This window comes from Eublepharis macularius, chromosome 3, assembly GCF_028583425.1.
Source record: "Eublepharis macularius isolate TG4126 chromosome 3, MPM_Emac_v1.0, whole genome shotgun sequence".
NCBI classification, from domain to species: Eukaryota; Metazoa; Chordata; class Lepidosauria; order Squamata; family Eublepharidae; genus Eublepharis; species Eublepharis macularius.
Genome location: NC_072792.1, coordinates 133,265,847 through 133,289,543, shown reverse-complemented (window position 1 = coordinate 133,289,543; position 23,697 = coordinate 133,265,847). Strand labels below are relative to the sequence as shown.

Genomic DNA, 23,697 nt, shown 5'->3' with positions numbered 1-23,697 from the left:
GGTTGCAAGGTCCCCTTACACTTCTTGTGGGAGGGGGGGACCTGGCACTTACCTACCTTGGATCAGGGGATCCTCTGCCCCTGCCAGGGAACTTTGCAGCTTTGGCCCCACACAATAGATACTACCTACCATTACCTAATTTACCTCTGATTGGTAAGTTAGATTCCTGTATCACTGTGTCCTGTGTAGAGATGGGCACGAACTGGAATAAGAACTAAAAAAACCCACGAATTGGCCCGGTTCGTGGTTAGCGAACCAGCGGTTAATGGAAGCTTGTTTCTATGAACTTCCACAAACTGGTCTACTGGTTCGTTTGGTTCGTTTTAAACAGCAATGCCCTTTTCCATGCTGCTGCAAAGCGGCAGGGAAAGGGGCATTTAAACCCGTGGATCAGCTGCTTGGCGGGGAGATTCCTGTCAAGCAGCTGATCATTTAAACACCAGGGCTTGGCTGCCTAGCCAGGAGTTCCCAGCCAGCCAGTCAAGCCCCACTGTTTAAATGGCCATTTCCCTGCCGCTCTGAGCGGCGGGGAAGTGACCATTAAAACTGTGGGTGGGGCTTGGCTGGCCGGCCGGGAACTCCTGGCCAGCCGGCCAAGCCCCACCCACAGTTTAAATGGCTATTTCCCTGCCATTGGGAGTGGCCATTTAAACAGCCCCACTGTTTAAATGAACAGCTGCTTTTCGGGGATCTCCCCAACAAGCAGCTGATCCAGGGGTTTAAATGCCCCTTTCCCTGCCACTACTAAGCGGCAGGAAAGGCACATTTAAACCCCATGAACCACAAACTATGAACTGGTTTGTGAACTTCCCTCAGTTCATGAAAGTTCGTGGTTCCTGGTTCATGAAAATGCCACAGACAACTAATCGCACTGTTCAGTTTTTTCGCAGTTCATGCCCACCTCTAGTACTGTGTCAGTCATCCTTATTTTTTAAAATGTGTCCTTAGACCTCAAATGTATACAACCATTGCAAGTATGAAGCTGTCAGTCTTTTCTTCGGATTTGTTACACTACAGGACCTTAAACAATTTACAGTTTCAGTTGTACCAAGGGAGACTTTGAGAATCTCTGGATTAAAAGAAATGTAGCAGAGAAACAAACAGGAGCTTTTTAAAAAGTGCTGTATTTCACCTTAATAGTGAAGAGCTTTTGAGTGCCAATAAAGACAGTATGTGGGATTGTTTATACTTGTGGCAGTAACTTTACCTGCAGTGTGAAATGTTTGTATCATCCTGGAAAATATTTGCAGCCAAAAGTATGTGTGTTTCTGGTGACAGGAAGGACTTGACCAATAAATTCCAGCCATATTGTGTTACCTACTTAATTTCATCGTATATTTTCACTAGCCAGAGTAAAAGTTTGGGATACTATGAGTGATAAATATTTAGCTGGAGGTTTGTCACATTTCTATCCCCATTACTTGCATGCCACTTTATCAGTTTCCTGTGTGTCACACCTGCAGCAGTCTTAGTTTTATTTCTAAGAACACTTAAAATGACTGCAAATGTTATGCACCTCCTATTTCCTTGTTAAAAAATTAGAAAAATTAATGTTTTAGTTTCTGTTCACTATTTAAACCAGAAATGTCCTTCAACTTAAGTCATATGTGGCTTTCCTGGCAAATGAAATGCATTTTCTCTGTTCCTGAAAAGAAATTTCTTCTGACATGAAAACTACCATTCTTCATCTCCTCTCTTCCCCTGCCATTTTTATGTCAAAGAAATAAAATTGGTGTGACCACCTTTTCATGCCACCCTCTTTCCAGGTTTTAATTTACAACGTAATTGCTTTTTTTATTTTTCCTGAGGGCTGTAGCACTGAATAATCTTATGGCTGCTTGACACACAAAGATGGAAGTGGAAGCCTGAGGGGAAGATACAAATCAGAATCCTTCCACTAGGGCATGCTGGGGCAGCAGGGTTCTAACTTGCTCATTTCCCTTATAACTACTATTCTTCACAGCACTGTAGCTGAGTTATGCAAAAAACACAAAAGATTTAGTGAAGTTTCTGCCTCCAGAGATCATCATGAACAGACTAATCTGCCTTTATTTCCTGCAATGTTCTTCCTTAAGTGAGGTTTTTGGGTTGTGCTCTTTTGTTTTCATTGTCTCCCATAAGCTTGCAGGATATCTGTAGCAATTAATTTTTATGGAAAGATATTTTGGAGTGTTGGGAAGAAGTATAATTCAGGCTTTTCCCCTAGTTTTTGTTGCCTACTGGATCCAGACATTTACCCAAATAGTCATCCATAAGGAATTAACCTTTCTTCTACCATCTCTAGCTCCTTGCCTTGGAATCTGCTGACTTGGGTTTCAGTGCTAGCCAAAGCAAATATTCACCAGTTCTACTTAGATGACCACATGCTGGTATTAATGGTTCTGTGATGATACAGAAGCATCTGTACACATTTGGAAAGGAAGACTGAGACCTGGATATGATGAAATCAGAAATGAGGTTCACTAAATGGAAAAATAAAAACACAGGGGAGGCACTTAACAGCTCAAAGTAATAAAAATAATACCAAGTATCCAATATGTAAAGCCTTCTAAAGCACAAGTTATCACTCGTGCAGGTTAGAGTGGAGGAAGGAGAGTGGTGGGAGAAGTAAGAGACGGGTTTATAACTATTGATCCTGAAGTCCAGTGAGGTCCTTCACTCATGAAAGAAATCAGGTGGCTGGCCTGCAAATTATCTAAATGAAGTAAAGGACTGAGACATGAGCTACATGTTAGATGGGAGCCCTTAAGGGACAGTTGTAGGAATGGATGCTATGATGGACCCCCCCTTCACTCTTTTCACTGTGAGGCAGATTTTCCCACCAAAATTCAGTTTCCCTGCTTTAACTAAGCAGTAGTGTGTTGATATTTGTGGTTTTGAAAGTCTGTTTGTCCCACCCTGATATGCAGATATAATTCTGGCTTTTTAGGCCAGCCCAGGAACTTGATGGGGAAAAGCAGGAGCCCTCTTCCTTTTTTTGGAAATGGCACTAGAGAGTATATAACATTCAAAAACAAATGCCAGCTTTATTTAACAGGCAGAGATTGAGGAAGAGTAGTTAGGAGATGGAAAAGCGGAGATAAAATTTTGTTGATATTACAGAATACACTTTGTGTAACAGGCAAAATAGTATCCTTGAAGCTTATTTTCATATATTCTTGATTCTTCACAGTGAGAGGTGTTTTACTTAGTAATTTAGGTACAGCAACAATGTTTCTTCAGGAAGTTTCCTATAACAGGTCAGGTTTTCTGAAGTTAGTCACTTTCTCCTTTCTTGAAACTAGAAGTTATTTCTATCTCCTTAGTCTAAAACCGTTTTCACAGCAGACTTGGGGTCCTCCTCTGAGCCAGATCCCCTTCAAAGCTGGGTAGGAATTAATCTTCTTCTCCGCAGAAGATATAACCCCTCTTCTTTTTGGCTTGAAAGGGAGTCTCAACCCACTATCCAATCACTCTAATGAAAACACACTCCCAGTTCTCTGGTGTCTGTGTAAAGCATACTTCAGTTTATGCTGACACTTATACTTTGAATTCTTGGACAGAGTTCTTCAGGACAGTAATACTACAGTTAATGTGAAGGAGTCTTCTCTCTTCACTCTAAAGGTGAACCTGTCTGACTTCTTGTCAGACTCCCTCACACCAAATCCTGTCAGAAATCATCGGTCTGCCTTCAGACTGGTTCTAACTGACCAATCAGAGAAGAAGGAGCAGCTTGTCACCTAAGCTCTTCATTCTAGGGAATAGTTAACCCTTCCCCTCTCAACTCTCTGATTTTGCTGCACTGTAGCAACCTACTGTTAAGTGCAGTCCATAGTCCTACTGCCTACTGAGCAGGCAGTAGGAAAGGTACCAATAATAAATAATAGCTTGGCCCCAGAGCCTGGCAGCAGCCCTGGAACCTGAAGAGGGTAGATCCCTATCCCACCACACACGAAGAAAATTCAAGCTCCAGTGCACTCACCCTGTCTCTCTAACAGCAGCTGTCTCTCCCAGAAAGCCAGAGCTGGGAGCTCCCCTCCCCCCTAGTCTTTTCCTCTTCTAACAAATTTGGAGCTCCAGTCCACACTTGGAAGGAAGACCTGCCTATCAAGCTAAATTAGGCTTAGATTGGAGTTTCCAGGGCAACAGCAGGAGTTCAGAGTTCAGACAATCCCTGCCTGAGTTGCCATGGGTATTGATTGCAAGTGCCAGACTGTCTGGCTTGATGAACAGCAAGGAATGAGGCTTGCAATGACCACCTGTTCATTTAGAACGGGGCCTCACGAACAGCTTGTTCGCGAACAGCAGATTGGGCTGTTCATGGCTTTTTTTAGTTCGTATTGCTGTTCATGCCCATCTCTAATTGTAAACCATTCCTGTTCTTTTACAGCTTGCCAATCAGGGTTTTACAAAGCCTTTGCTGGTAATGTGAAATGTGCCAAATGCCCACCTCATAGTTCTACAAATGTGGAAGGTTCTACAGAATGCAAGTGTGAAAAGAACTATTTTCGATCAGAGAGAGATCCTCCATCTATGGCTTGCACAAGTGAGTATTGATCTCATTTTCATCAAGACTTTGCTTATATTTTCATTCTTTGCTGCAGCTTTGACTTCCAACTTTGAATCTCTTCCTCGTTTTTTCACTTAGCACGTTAACACTATGCTTCCTACTGTTAAAAGAGAAGCTACTTTGAAAGCAAAACTCTTTCAAAGAAAAAAATTAAATAGGGCATGTGCCTCCCGGCATTTTTGGTTGGACAGATTACTTAGGGATCTTGTTTTAATAAACAATCTTTTTTAAAATGGTTGATTTAGTGAACTGTTATTGGAGACAAAATACAGATAATAAAAGCAGTCAGGCATCATTTTTTTATAAACCAAATGTTTGTGCCTTTTTATGCCTTTGTGCTCCTGAGGCGACTAAATTTAGTATGAATATGGCCCAATACCTCAAGCTCCTAGATTTTCCCTTCCATAGGAGGGCTTTTACATTGGCCAGATGTAGTGTCATGCCATCAATGATCCTGGAGGGGAGATATAAAAAGATTCCATATCTTGAGAGGATCTGTCCCTGTCCCCTAGCTGAGGTAGAAATCATGGGACATGTTTTTTTTACGCTGCCCCCTCTATAAAGAAATTTGAGTCCAGATGATCTTTCCAGTTATAAATAGAGCTGATACAGTGATGGACAGTGCATGTTTAGATAATCTATTAAAAGATGAATCTTTAGCCATTACTAAGGCAACAGCAAAATTTTGTGATCAAATTACGCAACGAACACCAGCCAGGTGTATCTGGGCTTTAACTCAGACCACTTTAGGAGGTTACTATATGGTGGCTGTTTAAGATCTCTGCTTCCCAGTTTTAAAGTGTTTATGCAGAGCTATATTTATGATAACTGTTATAAGGCAGTATATGATGTATGCTAATTAGACTTTATACTATTTATATTTGTATTATTTTAACTGAAGTTTTAACTTGTATAATACTTGCCAAATAAGGGAATGTCCTATTTTACTAGTTTAAAGCTGCTTGTGGACCAAAATAAATTCAATTCATTCTATGCCTTTGTGGAATAAAACCATTCTTTATAAGTATACTCTTTCAATTTCTTTTGCAGGACCACCCTCTGCTCCCAGAAATGTTATTTCTAATATCAATGAAACATCAGTTATCCTAGATTGGAGCTGGCCTTTGGATACCGGGGGCAGGAAAGATGTCACCTTCAACATTGTATGCAAGAAGTGTGGGGGAACCACCAAATTATGTGAACCATGTAGTGCCAATGTGAGATTTATTCCCCGTCAGATTGGGCTCACGAATACCACTGTGACTGTAGTAGACCTCCTGGCACATACCAACTATACATTTGAGATTGATGCAGTTAATGGAGTGTCAGACATGGGTACCCTGACAAGACAGTTTGCTGCTGTCAGCATTACAACTAATCAAGCTGGTGAGTACTGTGGTTGTTTTACTGTCGTAAGCCTAGTTCTCACACAGTCAATGAGCTTGTAAACCGATGTCTCAGCTGTACCACTTCAGATTGCAGTTAGGGTTCTATGTAATTGAATCTTTCTTTATATGTTGAAGCATTATTCTCAGTGTGCGCACATACACACACATATAGGTAAAGATAGGTATGCAAGATAGGAACCAAATGTTTGGAGGAACAATGATAGTTACAATACTGTTTGCACTAATTAAACATACTTCAAAAAAACAGAGGCAGAAAGAAAAGTAACAGAATCTTCCAGTTAGAAGTGCTCTGGCATATCATCAATGATACACGGTCATTCCTGGAAAATGATACTTTGTATATTGGATTTGATCATATGGGTATTGACTAAAGTATTACAGTGGCCCTTGGGTTTAACATCTCATCTGCTGTTAATGTTAGGCTTAGTTTTTGAGAGTAAGATAATCTTATCTCCGTGCACATTTTACAACTACTGGAGAAATGTAGACATTTTACAGAATAATTCTAAGCAGGTCTGCTCTGAATCCTACTCAAGTCTATTTAATGGGGCTTACTCCCAAGAAAGTGTTCTTAGGATTGCACTGTCAGTTTCTTTCGGATAAGTAAAAAAAACCTATTAATATAATTTAGTGAGTGTGAACAGGATCAGTTCTTTGATCATCGAATGCTCTTATTGCCTAGGAGCTTGGCAAAACTACTATTAGGATTAACTTCTATTCTGCAGTCTGCTGCCAAAGAGGGAAAGGATTTTATTACTAAAACCAGATTTCAATGAAAAGTTCATTCCAGTAATCTCCAATAGAAATTGCTGCATTCATGTAAGTGATTAATTTTGATTTAATAGAAGAAAATTAAGTACTTTGGTTATAAAAGGCTAACATTGACAGTACAGGGATTTAATAATATTTTGGATTATATTTTTGCCATGAACATGTTGACTGCTCCCTTCCAAGTCATGACAGTTTGCTAGAGTTTGAACTTTAGCACAAGAAGGGTACTTTGGCTATATCTGGTGCAAGAAAAACAAGAAAGGGGTTGGCCTGCTGCTTAGGGGAAAGATGATGAACCCTTAACAGGTGGCACAGACAAGTTTGAACTACTTCACTCATATTTTGCTTCAGTCTTCTCCACAAAGGAGAATTGTGTCTCACCTTGGAAAAGCAGAAAACATTATATATAAGGAGCAACTTGCAGTCCAGGATAGACATAGGCACGATCCAAAAAAAAAATACCGATCAAGCTGTTCATGGATCTGCTCTGGTGACGACCCCAGATCACCGATTCACTCCGATCGAGTCCTGTTTCCGATCTGGGATCTGGGATCGGAGGGCCTCCCCCCACACAAACTTAGAGCAGATGGGGAAAAAAGTTTTTAACCCGGCGACGAGCCGCCTCCCCTCAGGGAGGGGACGTTTTCACACACACGCATGCACGCACTTAGAGCAGAGGAGGGGAAGTTTTTAACCCGTCCCTGCCTCTCCAAATAGAGAGAGAGACACCCCGTCCACAAGTTTCAGCCAGCTTTTTTTAAAAAGCAGGGATAGAATCTCCATTCCTCCCCACTCGATTTTAAAAGCAAGCAGCCAGTCTTCCAAAAGCATATTTTAAACAGGAAGAAAGTAAAACCAGGATCCACACGGATCCTCGTGGATCCTATGGTTTTTTAAATAGGAAAAACACAAATGAAACATCAAATCACATATCAGCTTCTTGCAAAAAGCAGGCACTGGGCTGAGAAACCAGGAGGAGAGAGATATCTCTTTTCAGTGTTAACTCTTTCAATGCACTGTATGAACTCAGGAGGAGCGCAAAACAGCTTCTGCTGATAGCCGCACTCAAAGTTTTCTCTCTCTCTCCTCTCCCAATCACTTTGCTTATATTTTTCTCAAGAAGCCACCTTTTCACTCACAACTGTTTGTTTTTCCTCGCTAGGGGAAATATTATCAGGTTTCAAAAATAGCTCAGGCATTCCCCTGCCTCTGTTGCCAGGGGAATAGATTGTTGGTGCCTGAATGTCTAGCTTTCCGATCCTATCACGATCGCTCCGGTCCAACCCCCTCCCAACTGCTGGATCATTTGCCGTGGAAGACAACGATCCACCAAGTCATGATTGGGAGATTGCCATTATCGTGGGGTTTTTTTTATCGTAATGCAGATTGTGCCCATCTCTAGTCCAGGATATGTAAGGAGATAGTTAGAAAACACCTAGCTACTATAAATGAGTTCAGATCTCCATTGGCAGATGAATTATGTCCCAGGATACTGAAGAAGACTGTCAATTTCATTTCAGAGCCTCTGACTATCATCTTTGATGATTCGTGGAGAATAAATGAGGTGCCAGAAGACTGGAAATGGACAAATGTCTTGATCATTAAATGATTGAAAAAGTTGATGTGGGAGCAAGTTTGATGCAGTGCTTAAGAGTGGCAGGACTCTGATTTGGAGAACTGGGTTTGATTCCCCACTCCTCCGCTTCAAGTCACCTGGGTGACCTTGGGTCTGTCACAGCTCTCTCAGAACTCTCTCAGCCCCACGTACCTCACAGGCTGATTGTCACGAGGATAATAATAACATACATTGTATACCTGTCTGAGTGGGCATTAAGTTGATCTGAAGAGTGGTATATAAATCAGAAGTTGTTATTATTAATATTATTATGGAAAATTACAGTCCAATCATCTTGATGATATCATTAATCAGTCACTTTTCTAGAATGCATTGATTACTTTGAGCCATCATAAGTCTATCAAGAATAAGATGTGTTAGTCCAACTTTATCTCCCTTTTTTGACAAACTAATTAGTTTGTTTTTACTAACTAGTAAAAAGTCTGCCAAGAAAACGTCGTGATGTGATGTCCCTCCCCATGGGTCAGTAATCACTCGGTGCTTGCACAGGGGCATACCTTTACCTTTATCTAAGTAGTTTGGTATGTTGTGGAATTGCTGTGAACTAGAACTTCAAAAAGGATTTAACAAACTCTTGTGCTGTGGACAAGAGGGCTAAATGTGGACTGAGTGATACTTTGTTGGATGATAGCCATAATTAATTAAACTGCATGTAAAGAGTGCTCATTAAAGGCTTCATGTCATCTTCAAGGTGCAGCTGCAGGGTTCTGTCCTAGGCCTCGTGCATTTCATCATTTCATAAATGCCTTGATTGAGGGCATAAAGGGGATTCTTATAAAATTTTCCGATGGCATGAAGCTAGAAGGGATACCTGGCACCAAAAAGCAGGGTTAGGAAATGCTCTTCTGAAAGAAATAGTCCAACAGGGATAAATATAAAATCTTCCATTTAAGTTCAAAAAAATCAAAGACACAACTCTAGGATAGGAGCGACTTAGCATGAACATGTGAAAAGGATCTAGGAGTCTTATAGTTCAATCCTATATGAAGTTACTTAAGTAATTTCAGTAGGTTTAGACTGGAGTTACTCTTCCTTGGAAGGATTACATTATTGATCACAAGTTGGAATAACTCTGCATAGGAGTGTACTGTTGATCACAAGCTGAATATGATTCAGCAATATAATGTGACTGCAAAAAAACCAATGCAATCTTTGTCTGAATTATCAGAAGCATAAGGTCTCACATTGGGACTGCTTGTCCACAGGAATGCCAACTGAAGTGCATTGTACTGGTCAAGGCATCATCTGGAATACAATGTGTCTATTTCTGGATTCCACATTTTAAGAAGGGCATCAACAAATAACAACACAACTAGAGAAGGGTTACCAGGATATTGATGGGTCTGGAAACTAAGCCTTTTGAGCAAAGGTTAAAAGAGCTGGGCATGTTTAGCCTGGAAAAAAGAAGACTAGACATGATTACTGTCTTCAAATTCCTGAATGGCTGTCATGTAGACTATGGAGCAGATGTGTTGTTTCTGGCTCCAGAGAGGAGGACTAGAACTAATGGGAGAAAATTACACAGAAGAAGATTTCATCTAAATATTAAGAGACAGTCCAAGAAAGGTTATCAAATGCTTTTTCACCATCCAGAAAGACAAATGCAAACTTAAGTCCTTTTTTCCCAATAATTCCATTGCATCAATTACAAATCGAATGTTTTCTTTCATATATCTCTTCAGCACAAAGCCCATCTGATCAGGATGTATTATGTTCATTATGCTTTTTCTTAGTCTCTCTGCTAAAATGGAGGTAAATAATTTGTAATCCACGTTCAGCAGTGAGATTGGTCTGTATGATTGTGGCAACATCGGGTCATTTCCTTCTTTAGGAATCAGCGTTATATGTGCCTCTTGCCATGATTCAGGCAAAATCCTATCTTCACTTATTTTATTCATCATTTTTGAAGCACTAGGGCCAGCTCTTCTTCAAAGCATTTGTAAAACATAGCTGTTAGCCCATCCGGACTGGGTGCTTTATCTTTTTTCAAACCTTTTATCATTTGTGAGATCTCTTGCATTGTTATATTATGCTTCAGCACTTCTTTATCTTCTAACTTAAACTTTGGAAGTATCATTTCTTTAATATATTCCTCAAGTCCTTGTTCCATGAGAGATTCTTTTTTATATAATTCAGAAAAATAGGATGTGAATAATTTATGTATTTCTTTTTCTACATAGGTGATTCCATCTTGCTGTTTAACTGTTGTGATCATTTTGAGGGGGAACGCACAGGAACGCAGTTCTGGTAGTTCTTCAAAGAGGTCACATGTCAGGTGGTCCCACCCACCTGACCCTTGGCCATTTTGGGCCCATTTCAGACTGGATTGGGGCCGAAACGGCCAGGTTAGGTGATGTCAGGGGGTGTGGCATATGCAAACCAGTTACGCTTATAACACACTTCTGGTGATGTCAAGGGGTGTGACATATGCTAATGCGTTATGCTAATGACCTATAATGAGTTCCTGCAGCTCTTTTTCTATGAAACGGCCCTGGTTGTGATCCTTCTTTTCTCCATTTCTTTTCTTAAATGATGGGCCAGAAAATGACCTGGTTTGTTTGCATGTTCAAAATATTTCTGCTTCATAAAACTTAACTTCTTTTGCATTTATCCAACTTGCAAAAAGTTCAGTTGATTTCTTAATTTCTTAATTTCAGTTAATATTGTCTTCTTAAGTGATCTTTTATGCTGTTCTTCCAAATGTTGCATTTTAGCTACAATTTCATTCATCTGCTTTGTTTTCTCCTTTTTTTTTTTATGTCAAGGCTATTAGGTTTCCTCTCATAAAAGCTTTACTTGCTTCCCATACTGTAGTAATGGAGACATCATTAGTACAGTTCAGTCTAAAAAACTCTTCTAAGTCTTTCTTGCACTTCTTAACAATATTGTCTTGTAATAATATGTTATCATTCAGCCTCCATCTTCTATTCTTACATTCTTCTTGCCACTCTATCAGCAGGGGTTTATGATCTGCATAAATTTTCGGTTGTATCTCTACTTTGTTTAAATTCATTAATGCAGTTTTGGACATCCAACACATATCTATCATCGAGTATGTTTGATGTCTATCTGAGAAGAAGGTATAGTTCCTGACTTTGGGATTATTACATCCATCAAATGCAATGTTTTCATATAGTTCATCACATTTTGGGGTAGTTTCCCTCCCCTTATTCTTTTCGATTGGTCCATCTTTGGGTCCAACACTCCATTCATATCTCCACAAATAATAATATCTCCTTCTTGAAAATCTGTCAGTTTATCAAAAAATTTACCATAGAATTTTTCTTTAGCAATGTTTGGTGCATACATTATAGCTAAAGTATAGATTCTCCCTGGATGCTTGATTTTCAATAGTATATATCTTCCTTCTGGATCATGCATTTCCTCAATTATGCTAAGTTGTTGGTTCTTTATATAGACCGCCACTCCTCTCTTTTTCTCTTCCGCTGATGATATATAGACTTTACCTAATTTTTATTCTCTAAAATATGTTCATGATTCTTCTTGATATAAGTTTATTGAAGACATGTTAAATCCACTTTCTGTTTTTTTAACAAATTGAATATTTTGGATCGTTTTGTGGTGGAGTTTAGGCCATTAATATTCACTGAAAGGATACTGAAATTTCCCATATTGTTAATATGCCGCTGCTTGGTCTAATTTCCCTTCTTCACCTTCAGTTGTTTCTTTGTCTCTTTGTACCTGTTGGGCATCAAAGATGTCTTCCGCTGCTAATTCTTCAAAAATGTTAAATATTAATTGAATATGAACAGGACGAGTGTCAATATAACATGGAAATAGTTGGTGATTAGGGCAGAATAGTAATTGTTTTATTATTGCTATCAATAATGACTATTAATAGCAAATAATAATTAAAGCAGAGTAAGCGAGAAGATAAAGTATAGTATAAAACAGAAGCAAAAACCACTAAATAGTAACTAATATTAATTTATTAATATTATTAATCCAAATGCCTTATATATATTCATATGTAAGATTGTTAAATCATTAACCTTAATAGATTAAGCACTCCCAGACTAAAAAATTGAAAAATTTATTTTGTCCAGTAGATGGTGATGTATTTCATTCTTTCCGTCTTCTATTCTTAGGCCGTCAAAATAAGGAAGAGGCTTTAGTTCATTCATCAAAAAACCCCACCAAAACAAAAACAGAGAAAAAAAGTCAGAGAGAGATAGAGGATTAAGAACAAAAGGGAGCGCTAAATTTAGTTCACGCAGGGCCAAAAAGAGGGGAAAAAATCTTTTCCCATAAAAAACACAGCCAAATCCAGTTTTTTCTCTGTAGCAGTTCAATATAAGCAATTATTCCAAGATGGAGGAGCCACTTCAGTTATGTCACAGTTACACTAAACAGATTCCACAGACTTTAAAAAACCTTTACTTTAAATGCAAAGTCTTATAACACCTGATCGCTTCCATACCCCATTCTTATCTCCCCACTCCTGAACATAGTAATGGCAACTGTGGTATGGAAATTAGAGGTAAGTTGGTAGGGAAAGGGTATGATTAGGGGAGGTTACATCAAACAGGGAGATAGGCATACACAGGCAACCAAGAGACAGTAAAGTTGATGATATAGAACAGTATAAGGAAAGAAGGGTGAAATTTGGTTCCCTCTTCCTCACACACTTCTATGAGTACTTTTCTCATAATTGTGTATGCCCATTTGGTTCACGTTCTCAAACAGCTTTCTAAAAAAAAAAAATGGTCCGTAGCACCTGTTAAATCAAATGAATAACCTAAACAAGTGTCCATAAAATAAGTAGGTTATGTAGTTAGCTGGCTTTGAGGGGTACACAATTACGTACATGCTGCAGCACATACACAAACACTCTGTTCCACTTTTCAGGGTGTTTTTCTAATGATACTGCATGTTCAAACTATAATAGAAGAATAATAGCATTAAATCGCATTGAGGCAATGCCCATTTTTTCCAGATAAAGTATTTATGGTTAGCTCAACTGACCTCATCCGATGGAACTGGCAGTTTTGTTCAGTATGGAACCAGGGAGGAAACATATTTGGAAAATCAGATGATGTGCTTGCTTCTTTGCCAGTGTTATTGTCTTCTAAGGGGATCCTGTAGTGGATAACATCATCTATTACTCCCACATGGTTCCACCATTTCATTGTTGTCCAAATGACATGAGACACAAACAAACAGAAGCTGCAACAATACTACTCACAGAGTGTAAGAATTGACCAATAGTCTATCATTTTATACCCTGTACCATACATTCTTTGTTGTTTTTACACACAACCAGGAATATGTCTTGAGTAGCTGCAACTTTGCACTATTTCTAGTTGCATCATTTTGTCACTTGTGATCTAGAAACAATATTATATTATGCTATGGCTTTAGATGCTCTCTTGCTTTAGCTTCAATTAATTTGCATTGTATTGTGCTGTTGCATTTTATTATGTTGCTCCAGCTATCAAGCATGCTGAAGGGAACAATGCTTCATTCTAGCCCACAATAATATGTTTTTCAAACAGATGTTATCTAATAACACCAATCAACCCTGCTTAGGACGGGTCACTGACTGCTACAGGAGAATTATATGAAATCCAGAGTCCCCTGAGGCAAAGTGCTAATTATGAATGTGTCATGGAGAGAGATGGACAGCTGTGCCACACTTGACAAGCTCGTATACAGATTTATCTAGTCTCCTTGGCCAATGCTACTTGGTGCCTGAGTTTTCAGATCAGGTATTTAGTTGGTTATTATATTAAAGGAACCCTCACATGTTTGACTGAGGATTCCTGGAACATTTGGTAATTTCTTTGCACTATATATTATGAATTAGATGTAGAAATTGCAGTTGCATGTCTTTTCCCTTTTGGGATCAGCATCATTGTGCAGACACAAAGGTCCAAGTGAAATCGAATGTGATTAAAAAGTAAATTCATAGTCTATAACACCAAAATTTAAAGACAGGACAAACATTCCATAAAACAAACTTCTATAATTTTGGTACAATAGTTCTGTAACAGAAATTCAGGGTAAAAACTCCAAATTTGGAAATTGATATATTCCAACATAGTCTAAATAAAATATGAAGACAGAACATGGCTGTGAATTATGCAAATCTCTACTTCAGATGCAAAACACAGCTTTTGGAGATCAAATTCTTCCAAGTAAGTAGATTGTCATAAGATGAAAGATCTAGTTGGTTAAAATATATTCTATAATACCAAAGAGTTGTAATTTAAAACATCTGTTCATTTATTAAAATACATATATTCTGCCTTTCGCCAAACAGGACAGCCAACAAAATACTGATATGGCAGAAAAATACAATAAAATCATCATAAAATGATTTTGACATCATAAAAACCATCATAAAATGGATTTGACATCATAAAAAATTATGAAGAATATAGTAGCACTCAACCCCTGATATTTTTGTAAATATAGAAGAGCAATACAAGCCATTTTTGTTATTTTTTTGTTAAATCTGTGGTACAAGAACTAATAGCTACAAAATAGCCATTTGCTCATTCATTTTCCCAATCGAAAATTTATCCTAAAAATTTAGGATAAAAGAATAGGTCTATTTAAGAATTAGGGTTGCCGTTCCCCCAGTGGGGGGTGGGGAATCCCCTGCTCCCACCCTCTGTCCCCACTACCACTCACCTGGCCGAGGAGGGAGATAGGGGAACAGGCGTGCTCCTGGGGCAGTGCAACAATGGCACTCCTGCACTTTACAACAGGCTGATTTGGGCCCTGGAAGTGACATCATCATGCAGGCCTGGGAGCACACACATGCTTTGTGTGCATGAAGAAAACCAAATAGGTGAGTGCCGGTCCCCTCCCCACTCTGAGAGGGTAAAGGGACCTGGCAACTCTATTAAGAATATATTATGGCATTTCTTTTTTGAAGCCTCAGCTTCAATTTATGTGGCTCAGGAAGGTATTTTCTTCTCCTTAGGTTCATGTCTCTCCTACATGTGCTCAAGAAGAACTAACAGAACCAGGAACAGAATATTGTATAGTGTAGGATGTATACAATTTAATTTTCTTAGGGTTTTTTTTCTTGTTTAGGTTTTGTTCAAACTGAGAGTGTAAATGACTGCCATATATGAGCTGAGGAACAATTTCACCTCCAGTCACATTGGAACTAACGGAAGAAGGGAGTCTCCCCCTCAAACAAATGACTCAAAGTGTTAACCATTTTTCCTGGTTGATACATTGCATGTAATAATTCAACTTTTCTGTTTTATAAGTAATTAGCAACAAAGCCCATTTTGGGGGGGAATACAATGGGCTCTAGAAAGGGGAGGGTGGGCAGGCAGACATTTGTGCCTCTTCCATCCAGCTGGTGAAGGAGGGGGTGGGCATTGTCATCTGCTCCATGCCTTATCTGTCTGATCTTGGCCATGTGAAGGGGTGGTGGGCTTTGCTACCTGCTCTATGTCTGATACATGTCGGGTAAAGGGGGGGGCATTGCCTCCTGTTCTGCACCTGACTACAGCTGGGTGAAGGGGGACAGGTATTACCGCCTGCTCTGAGCCTGATCCCAGCTGGGTGAAGGGGAGTGGGCATTGCCACCTGATCTCTGATGGGTGAAGGGAGGAACAGGCATTGCCTCCTGCTCCGTGCCTGATCCTGACAGGTGAAAGTGGGCAGCAGGCTTTACTACCTACTCTGCTCCTGATCCCAGTTGGATAAAGGGGGTGTGGGCATTGCCACCTTCTCTGCTCCTGATTCTGGCAGGTTGAAGGGGGGGAGGCATTGCTGCATGCTTGGCTCCTGACTCCAGCAGGGTGAAGACAGGGTAGGCATTGTTGCCTGCTCAGTAGCTAATTCCGGTAGGTTGAAGCGGGTGGGCATTGCCACCTGCTCTGTTTCTTATCCTGGCTGGGTGGAGGGAAGAAGGGCATTGCCTCCTGCTCTGTGCCTGATCCTAGCCAGTTGAAAGCACGAGGTGGGCATTGCCACCTTCTCTACTCCTGATACCAAATGGGTGATGGTGTGTGGGGGGTGAGCATTGCCACCTGCTCCACCACTAATACCAGCTGGGTTAAGGCAGGGGAGGGCATTGCCACCTGGTCCATTCCTAATACCAGCTGTGTTAAGGTGGAGGATGGGCATTGCCACCTGCTCCGCTCCTAATACCAGCTGGGTTAAGGTGGAGGATGGGCATTGTCACCTGCTCCACTCCTGATCTCAGTCAGGTGAAGGAGGGCAGGCATTGCCATCTGATCTGCTTCTGATCCTGGCTAGGTGAAGGGGGGTGGGCATTGCCAGATGCTCTGCTCCTAATACCTGCTGGGTTAAGGTTGGGGGTGGCATTGCCACCTGCTCCACTCCTAATACCTGCTGGGTTAAGGTGGGGGTGGGCATTGACACTTGCTCTACCACTAATACCAGCTGGTTTAAGATGGATGTGGGGATTGCCATCTACTCCACTCCTAATACCAGTAAGGGGTTAAGTTGGGGGATGGACATTGCCATCTGATCCGCTCCTAATACCAAACAGTACAAAGCAACAAAGGCGTTCTCAAAGGGAAAATATACTGGAATACCCAAAAAGCTTCCCAGGGAATGAAAACTACAATGAACAACTAATGACGTGAAGACATGTAAACAGAATTTTCCAATCAGTAATTCAATACAAAAATATTTGTGGAAATTCACCAATATTAATATGGGATAAACCAAATACCCATCACACATAACAACAGTGAATAAATATCCGGCCATGATGCTGGCAGGTGTCTCTCAGAGAAACATAATTCCAGTTTCTAAGTCAACAGAAATTGACAGAAATGTAAATCTTCAAAAATGGAGACCGTGCTAAGCTGGGTTAAATTGGGCAGTGGGCATTGCCATCTGACTTACTCCTAATTCCAGCTGGGTGAAGGCAGGAGGTGGGCATTGTTACCTGCTCCCAGCCTGGGCTTCCCCCGTGGCACGTTTTTTGAAGGGACATGATGCCTAGGCTTCCCTCCATGGCAGTGAGTTGTCTGAAATACGCTTACTCAATTATATAGTAAGATAGTTTAAAGTTTATGGCCTCATTCCCCTGAAGATTTCAAATTGGATGGGGAAACATCCATTGAAAAAAAAATCTTGTTCCTTTATGACTAGATGGTGCCCAGCACCAACTGAAACTTCAAATGCTCGCAGCAAAAAGTGATTAAACGCACAAGTGTGCCAACATTTGTACATTTCTTGTTGAATATTTTGAAAAGTCTATTGTTTTTCTTTTTTACAGTTTTCTTCATCAATGAAACAAGAATGCCCTGCAAGGAAATAATGCATATCACAAAAATTACATATATGAGCCTCAGTGCCTTCATATAAAATCTAGCATAAAGATAGGGTGATGGCAGTGACATAGCATCATCCATATATATGGCAACTGATGCTAGAAATAATGGCTATGCTAATGACCAAAAATGTAGTCATTCTGAAAATCAGAGAAAAACTATCATTTAGATTTGATGAAACCGTGTGGCTGTATTTTACCAGTCCACACAGCTAACAACATGTTCCTTCAGCCCAGAAACCTTCCTCAAATACAAGAGGTTGTTCCATCAGTGTAATAACTTCTTGCCTCTGTGGACAGTTCTTTGCAAATTAAAAGGTGCCACTATTAGTGGAGTGGTAAGATACATACCACAGAGCTGGGAACAGCTAACACCACTTAACCTAATCCAACCAAATTAATGTCTGATCTGCTTTAAAGACTTGCATAAATTGTATTTTGAAACACACACTTTCTCAATTTTTGTTTAATGAGGAATTAATACTTTTTTCAGCAACTTCATGTTGGTCTGCAGTAGAACAGCAAGATTCAAGTCCAGTGACACCTTGATTTTGCTTAAAGACCAACAAGATTTTCAGAGTATATGATTCTCAAAAGCTTATATGTCAATCCGTATGTCAAAAGGTGTTGCAAGTTTTGTGAACTAGTTTTTTAAAAAAAAACAATACTTAGGCTAAAATATGTCCTTGTTCATGCTTCATAAACTATATAGCATTTTTTCCTTAAAACAAAATCATAGTTGTACAGTGGCTTCAAGTACTGAAGAAGTGGATATAATATATATGATAGATGTCTATGTGTCATAGTAAAAGACAGAGCCATGATGGAGAGATAACTTTTAAGAGCCCTAGTATGACAAAGCTGTAGAAGCCTGATGATTATATATGCTCAATGGTTCTTATAAAAAGAATAAAGGATGGAGGTCAATGGTCTTTCAGCTAACATAGGGAGGCTGTTATTCAGTAGTATTATGATAGGGGTGACAATTAACTTAAGCTACTTCAAACATGTACATATTTTAATGATATAAATGTTGAAAATAAATTAAATTTTTGTTTTTATAGTTCAGCACAATCACAAATTAAACACTATTTACCTACTTTAGGATGAAAAGCATCCTAAACATTCACATGTACTACTATATGTAGAAATTTGGTAAGAAAACTCCTTTTGCATAAAATCTGACTGGATGACTACAAAATCTACATCCCTCAGATTTGAAAGGCATCGAGGTTGATTTGCAGAATGTATCTTGTTTATTTGTTCTAATTGATTTGGAGCCAAATATATTTGCAACCACAGCCGAAATGAAGAGACAGATACAGGCTTGGAACAAAAAGGCCATTTATTAAAATGACCGTTAAACATAAACCATGGCAAGGGCCAACTAAGCGGTACAGTTCAAGCCACGGGATCAACCCCGGACCTCCGCCTTGACCTGCCTGGGCGAGCCCCAAAGCCCCAGGTGTAGGCCATCCCTAGAATGGCTGCAACCCGGCCAGCCAGGCAATGGATCCCCCCATCAAGCACCTAATGCCAGAGCCATACAGCATGAGGGAAGGCCTTGCCCCTGGGGATCCCCGCAGGCATCTGCCTGTGCTATGGTAGCCATCACAAACATACTTCACTGATGGCAGACCCTATTTCCCACCCATGGGGAAGTGCCACTGGGTGCTCACCAGCCCGCACCCTATTCCCAAAACTCTCCTGCCACCGCAAGGGTCAAGCCTCTGCTTAGACCCTCATGCCCCACATATAGCTTAAAGCCAACTGAAGTGCTTGCCACAGGTCATCAAGAAATAATTCATTGCCCTCTGTCCACAGGTGTACACCATTGCCTTGGCAGAGGTGGGCAAATTCGGCTCTAATTCTAGGATGTGGTAAATAAATGCCCAAGCCATCCCCCAAGGACTTCTTAATGGCATGATTAGCCTATGCTGGGCCCCCTCAATTGTCCTAGGATCTAAGACTTCCCGCCAAATCCATCTTTGTAGCGTCTCAGATCAAAATCTAAGCATGCCCGGCCATCGGCTGTTTATAACCTGGAGGTCTTCAGCTATCAGCATTGACAGGAACTTATCCTATATTAACCCCAGGTCATTACCACCAAGGTGGATGACCACAAGATGTGCGGGAGGACCTGTCCTTCCCCGAAGCAAGAGTGGCAGTAAGCCCGACCACCAAAGGCCATGCCGTCACTGCCACTCAACAGTGGCCACAGCAGTCAAACCCAGTTGAGATCCAGTTGGCGTTCTCCTGGCTTGATAGGCCGCCCAAAACGCCATGCTGTGGCCACAGATCAGGATCCTCTTCTTCTCTTGGCCCGACATGGCACCTAAGGAAAGAGCAATTAGCATGACCTTTTAAAACTGAGGCAAGGGGCCTCAAGGGGACCGCCACCTGCCCATGCGCTGTATTGCCTGGTGAGGGTACCCCATAGCTGCTGCCATAGAGGCAGATCCAATCCTAAAGGAATGGGTGCCATATTTGACCCCCGACAAACCAATTCTCTTAAGAGCCCTCTCTGTCACTGCCCCAAACTGATACCTAGTTAAGGGTGTCTGATCTTCAGACACCCTGGCCTTCCCCACAAAGTTCCACTTACTGCCTGAGGGCCCTAACAGGGCAAAGCTCCCCCTCCCACAGGAGCCTAAAAGAAAAGTACTCCCTTGCTGCCGTTGGTCTGTCTTGGACCACCGAATACAAAGGGAGACCTTATCCCCAACAAATTTAATATCCTGGGCTGACAAGGCCTGGCCAGAAGTGTCCTTATGAGATAGGGACACCAACTCACTGACCCACAGGGCCCCAAAGAATGCTGTTAAAGAAGCAGCATGAAAGATCTTCCTTTCATACACAGAGGAGCACACTTCCCCCCAGGCAGCCCCCAAACCCCTCAATACTGATGGGGAGATAGGCTGCCTGGGGTCCCCAGGTGTCCCAACTTCCCTGGACCAGCCCTGTAACATTTTACATATCCTGAAAACTCCCATAAAATCAGGGAAGCCGCGTGCCTTACTTGCAAAGACTAAAGCAGCCAACTGTTCCCGAATGGACTTTGCAGAAAGACTCTTCCCACATTGCACCACACAAAAGTGCATCAGATGTTCAGGCAGGATGGGCCACAACTGCTGGAGCCCTGCCGCTGCCCTAAACTTATAGAGCTGCCCTACCATATGGTCGTAGGCTCTGCACATGTTGGGGGCAATGGACAGTTGGATCGCTCTGTTTGCTTCCACCGTCCAAGCTGCCAAAGCTCCTGGGGCATCCCTGCTGGCTGCCTGTTGGCCCAAGGGGCAAGCTGTCAGAATCGTTCCATCTGTTGGCGAAACAAAATGTCTGCCACACCATTGTTAACTCCAGGAACATGTCTGGCCCTAAATAAAATATTTAACTGTAACCATTTCAAGGTGAATGCCCTTACAAGCTTCATTACCCTGAGAGATTTAGAAGACAGAGTGTTGACCACATGCACAACTGCCAAGTTGTCACACCAAAAGTGGACCACTTGATTGGCCAACTCTGGTCCTCAAAGCCAAACTGCAAATAAGGGAAAGAACTCCAAAAATGTAAGATCTTTGGACAATTCCTGTGCTACCCAATCTTCTGGCCATTGGTCGGCACACCAATGGCCCCTAAAAAATACTCCAAAGTCCATAGACCCAGAGGCATCAGAGGTGACTTGGAGCTTGGCTTCTAACAATAAACCCTCCCTCCAAAAGGTCACCCCATTAAATGAACCCAAGAAATCCTGCCAAACCAGTAAGTCTTCCCAAATACCTATACTAATTTGTAACCGATGATGGGGCAACCGTAAGGTCCCCATAACATCGCACAGCCGCCAGAAGAAAGCCCTCCCCGGAGCAACCGCCTTACAGGCAAAATTTAAATGGCCAACTAATTGCTGCAACTCAAGAAGAGTTACCTTGTCTTTACTCAAACAGTCATTCAACTGAGCCCTAAGATCCACCACTTTCTCTAAGGGCAACCTCAAAGTCTATTGTATCATGTCTAATTCTGTACCCAAAAACGTTAGGACAATAGACGGTCCCTCAGTTTTTTCATGAGCCAAAGGAACTCCCAGTTCCTCAGCCAGCTCCATGAATCCAGCTAATAGCCTGGCACACTGCTTAGTGCCAGCAGGCCCTGCCATCATAAAGTCATCTAAATAATGAACGGTATCATGGCAGGCAAAGCAGTGACACAACTCCCATTCCAAAAAGGAACTGAAGTGCCCAAAAGCCGAGCAGGATATGGAACACCCCATTGGAAGGGCCATGTCCATATAAAACTTACCCTCAAATGAAAACCCAAGGAGCTCAAGGTCTTGCAGGTGAACAGGGAGCAGGTGAAAGGCAGATTTAATATCACACTTTGCCATTTCAGCTCCCACACTGATGGACAGCCTTGACCGCTTGGTCAAAGGAACTGTAGTGCACCGTACATAGTTCATTGGGAATATCATCATTCACTGATCCCCCTTTGGGAAAAGACAAGTGATGGAAAAGGCGATATTGCCCAGGTGCCTTTTTTGGCACCACCCACAAAGGTGAAACCCTCAAGGAAGGGACAGGAGGGTCATCAAACAGCCCCAAGTCCCTGCCCTCTGCACATTCTTTCCAGATTTTGTTCTGAACAACTTCTTCCATGCCAGCCACTGATCTAAGGTTAGCTGCCATGGAAGGTGTCCTGGGACCCTGGAAGGGGATCCTGAACCCAAACTTAAAACCTAAACGCAAATAATCAGCGTCCATGCGCCTTGGGTATGCTTGAAGCAACTGCTCAAGTACCCTCAGCTTTACTGGACTGGGCCCCATTACCAGTCCCTTGCTTGCCACCTCCACTCCCAAAGTGTTAACCACCCTGCTTCGCTTTGGGGCAAGCTGCGTATGGGTGGGCTCCAGCGCAGGCAGGACACTCATGCCTATACTTGCATGCTTTTCTGTTACAAACCCCTTTGGACGTAAAGTCCCAACAAAGCAGCTGGGAATGAACCTGCTGCCCTGCAGAAGTGCAGGAACTTGACCCTTGAGATGACCAGAATATCAAATGACCACTATCAGATCTGTCTCCCAAATTAGATTTGGCAGGGGCCATTACCTGCACCCATAACTTCAGGAGAATTTGGTTCCAAGGGAGGCTCGGATTCAAGGCTGCATGCATGCAAAACTCCTCGTCATACTGCAGCCATGCCGCCCCCTCAAAATCAGTGTAGGCCCTGTAGATGATGTTCATGTACTGGAAAAGGGCAAGAGACCTCCAGGGCTGTGCCCTAGCCAATACACCCGCATAAATAAGAAACCCAGGCAACCAATATGACCAATATGACCAATATGACCAATATGACCAAGTCAATCTGCCTACGCCAAATCTTCTCCTTGTCCCTATCATCCAGATTGTCTTTTTCCTTCTTCTCTAGTTCCCTGAAGAGAAGGTTGAAGACGTCCACACACTTGCCTTTTATAATCTTGTCCCCGGTAGCCTGTGTTAAGTGATCGCCCAAAGGCAACGCAGTGTCCCCAGGGGGCAATGCCCTGTACGGAACCATGCCATACATGGAGGATCCATAAGGGACTGGACCCAGCTGAGGGCCATAACCATAAGGCCACCCAACTGTAGAAAGAGGGTAGGCCTGGCTATCCCCACTGATGGAACCTCCTGCAACTGGTAACACTTGCGTCTGCTGCTGATTCAATGACCCACTGGCATAACTAGGCCAAACCGGCAGGCCCGCCAAAGGCCAACCTTGCATGGGTGATGAATATGAAGACGCAGAAGCTGCAACCCCCATGGCGGCTGGTTGTCCCCAAGGGCCCCATGGCCAGTTGCCGGCCTGCTGAGGCAGAGGTGACTTACCCTCGGATACTGGCAGTTCCACTGCAATGGTGATTTGCCTGCTATCAGCTGGCTACTCATGCTCGACATCCGCAACACCCTCAGTTGAAGTCAGGGGTTCCTTGCCACCACCTCCATCACCCACCACCTCTTTTGACGACCCCTCAAGAGCAGAAAGATGAGACAAAAAAACTTTGTAAAA

General features: G+C 41.9%; 1 protein-coding gene across 1 annotated transcript in view; it reads left to right on the top strand.

The window, feature by feature from the left end:
• Positions 1–23,697, top strand: part of EPHA3 (EPH receptor A3) — a 383,392-nt gene that overhangs the window by 224,374 nt on the left and 135,321 nt on the right. The window contains exons 4-5 of the mRNA XM_054973438.1: positions 4,370–4,525; positions 5,600–5,935. Coding sequence (XP_054829413.1) covers positions 4,370–4,525; positions 5,600–5,935 — 492 coding nt within the window. The remainder of the gene's footprint in view (positions 1–4,369; positions 4,526–5,599; positions 5,936–23,697) is intronic.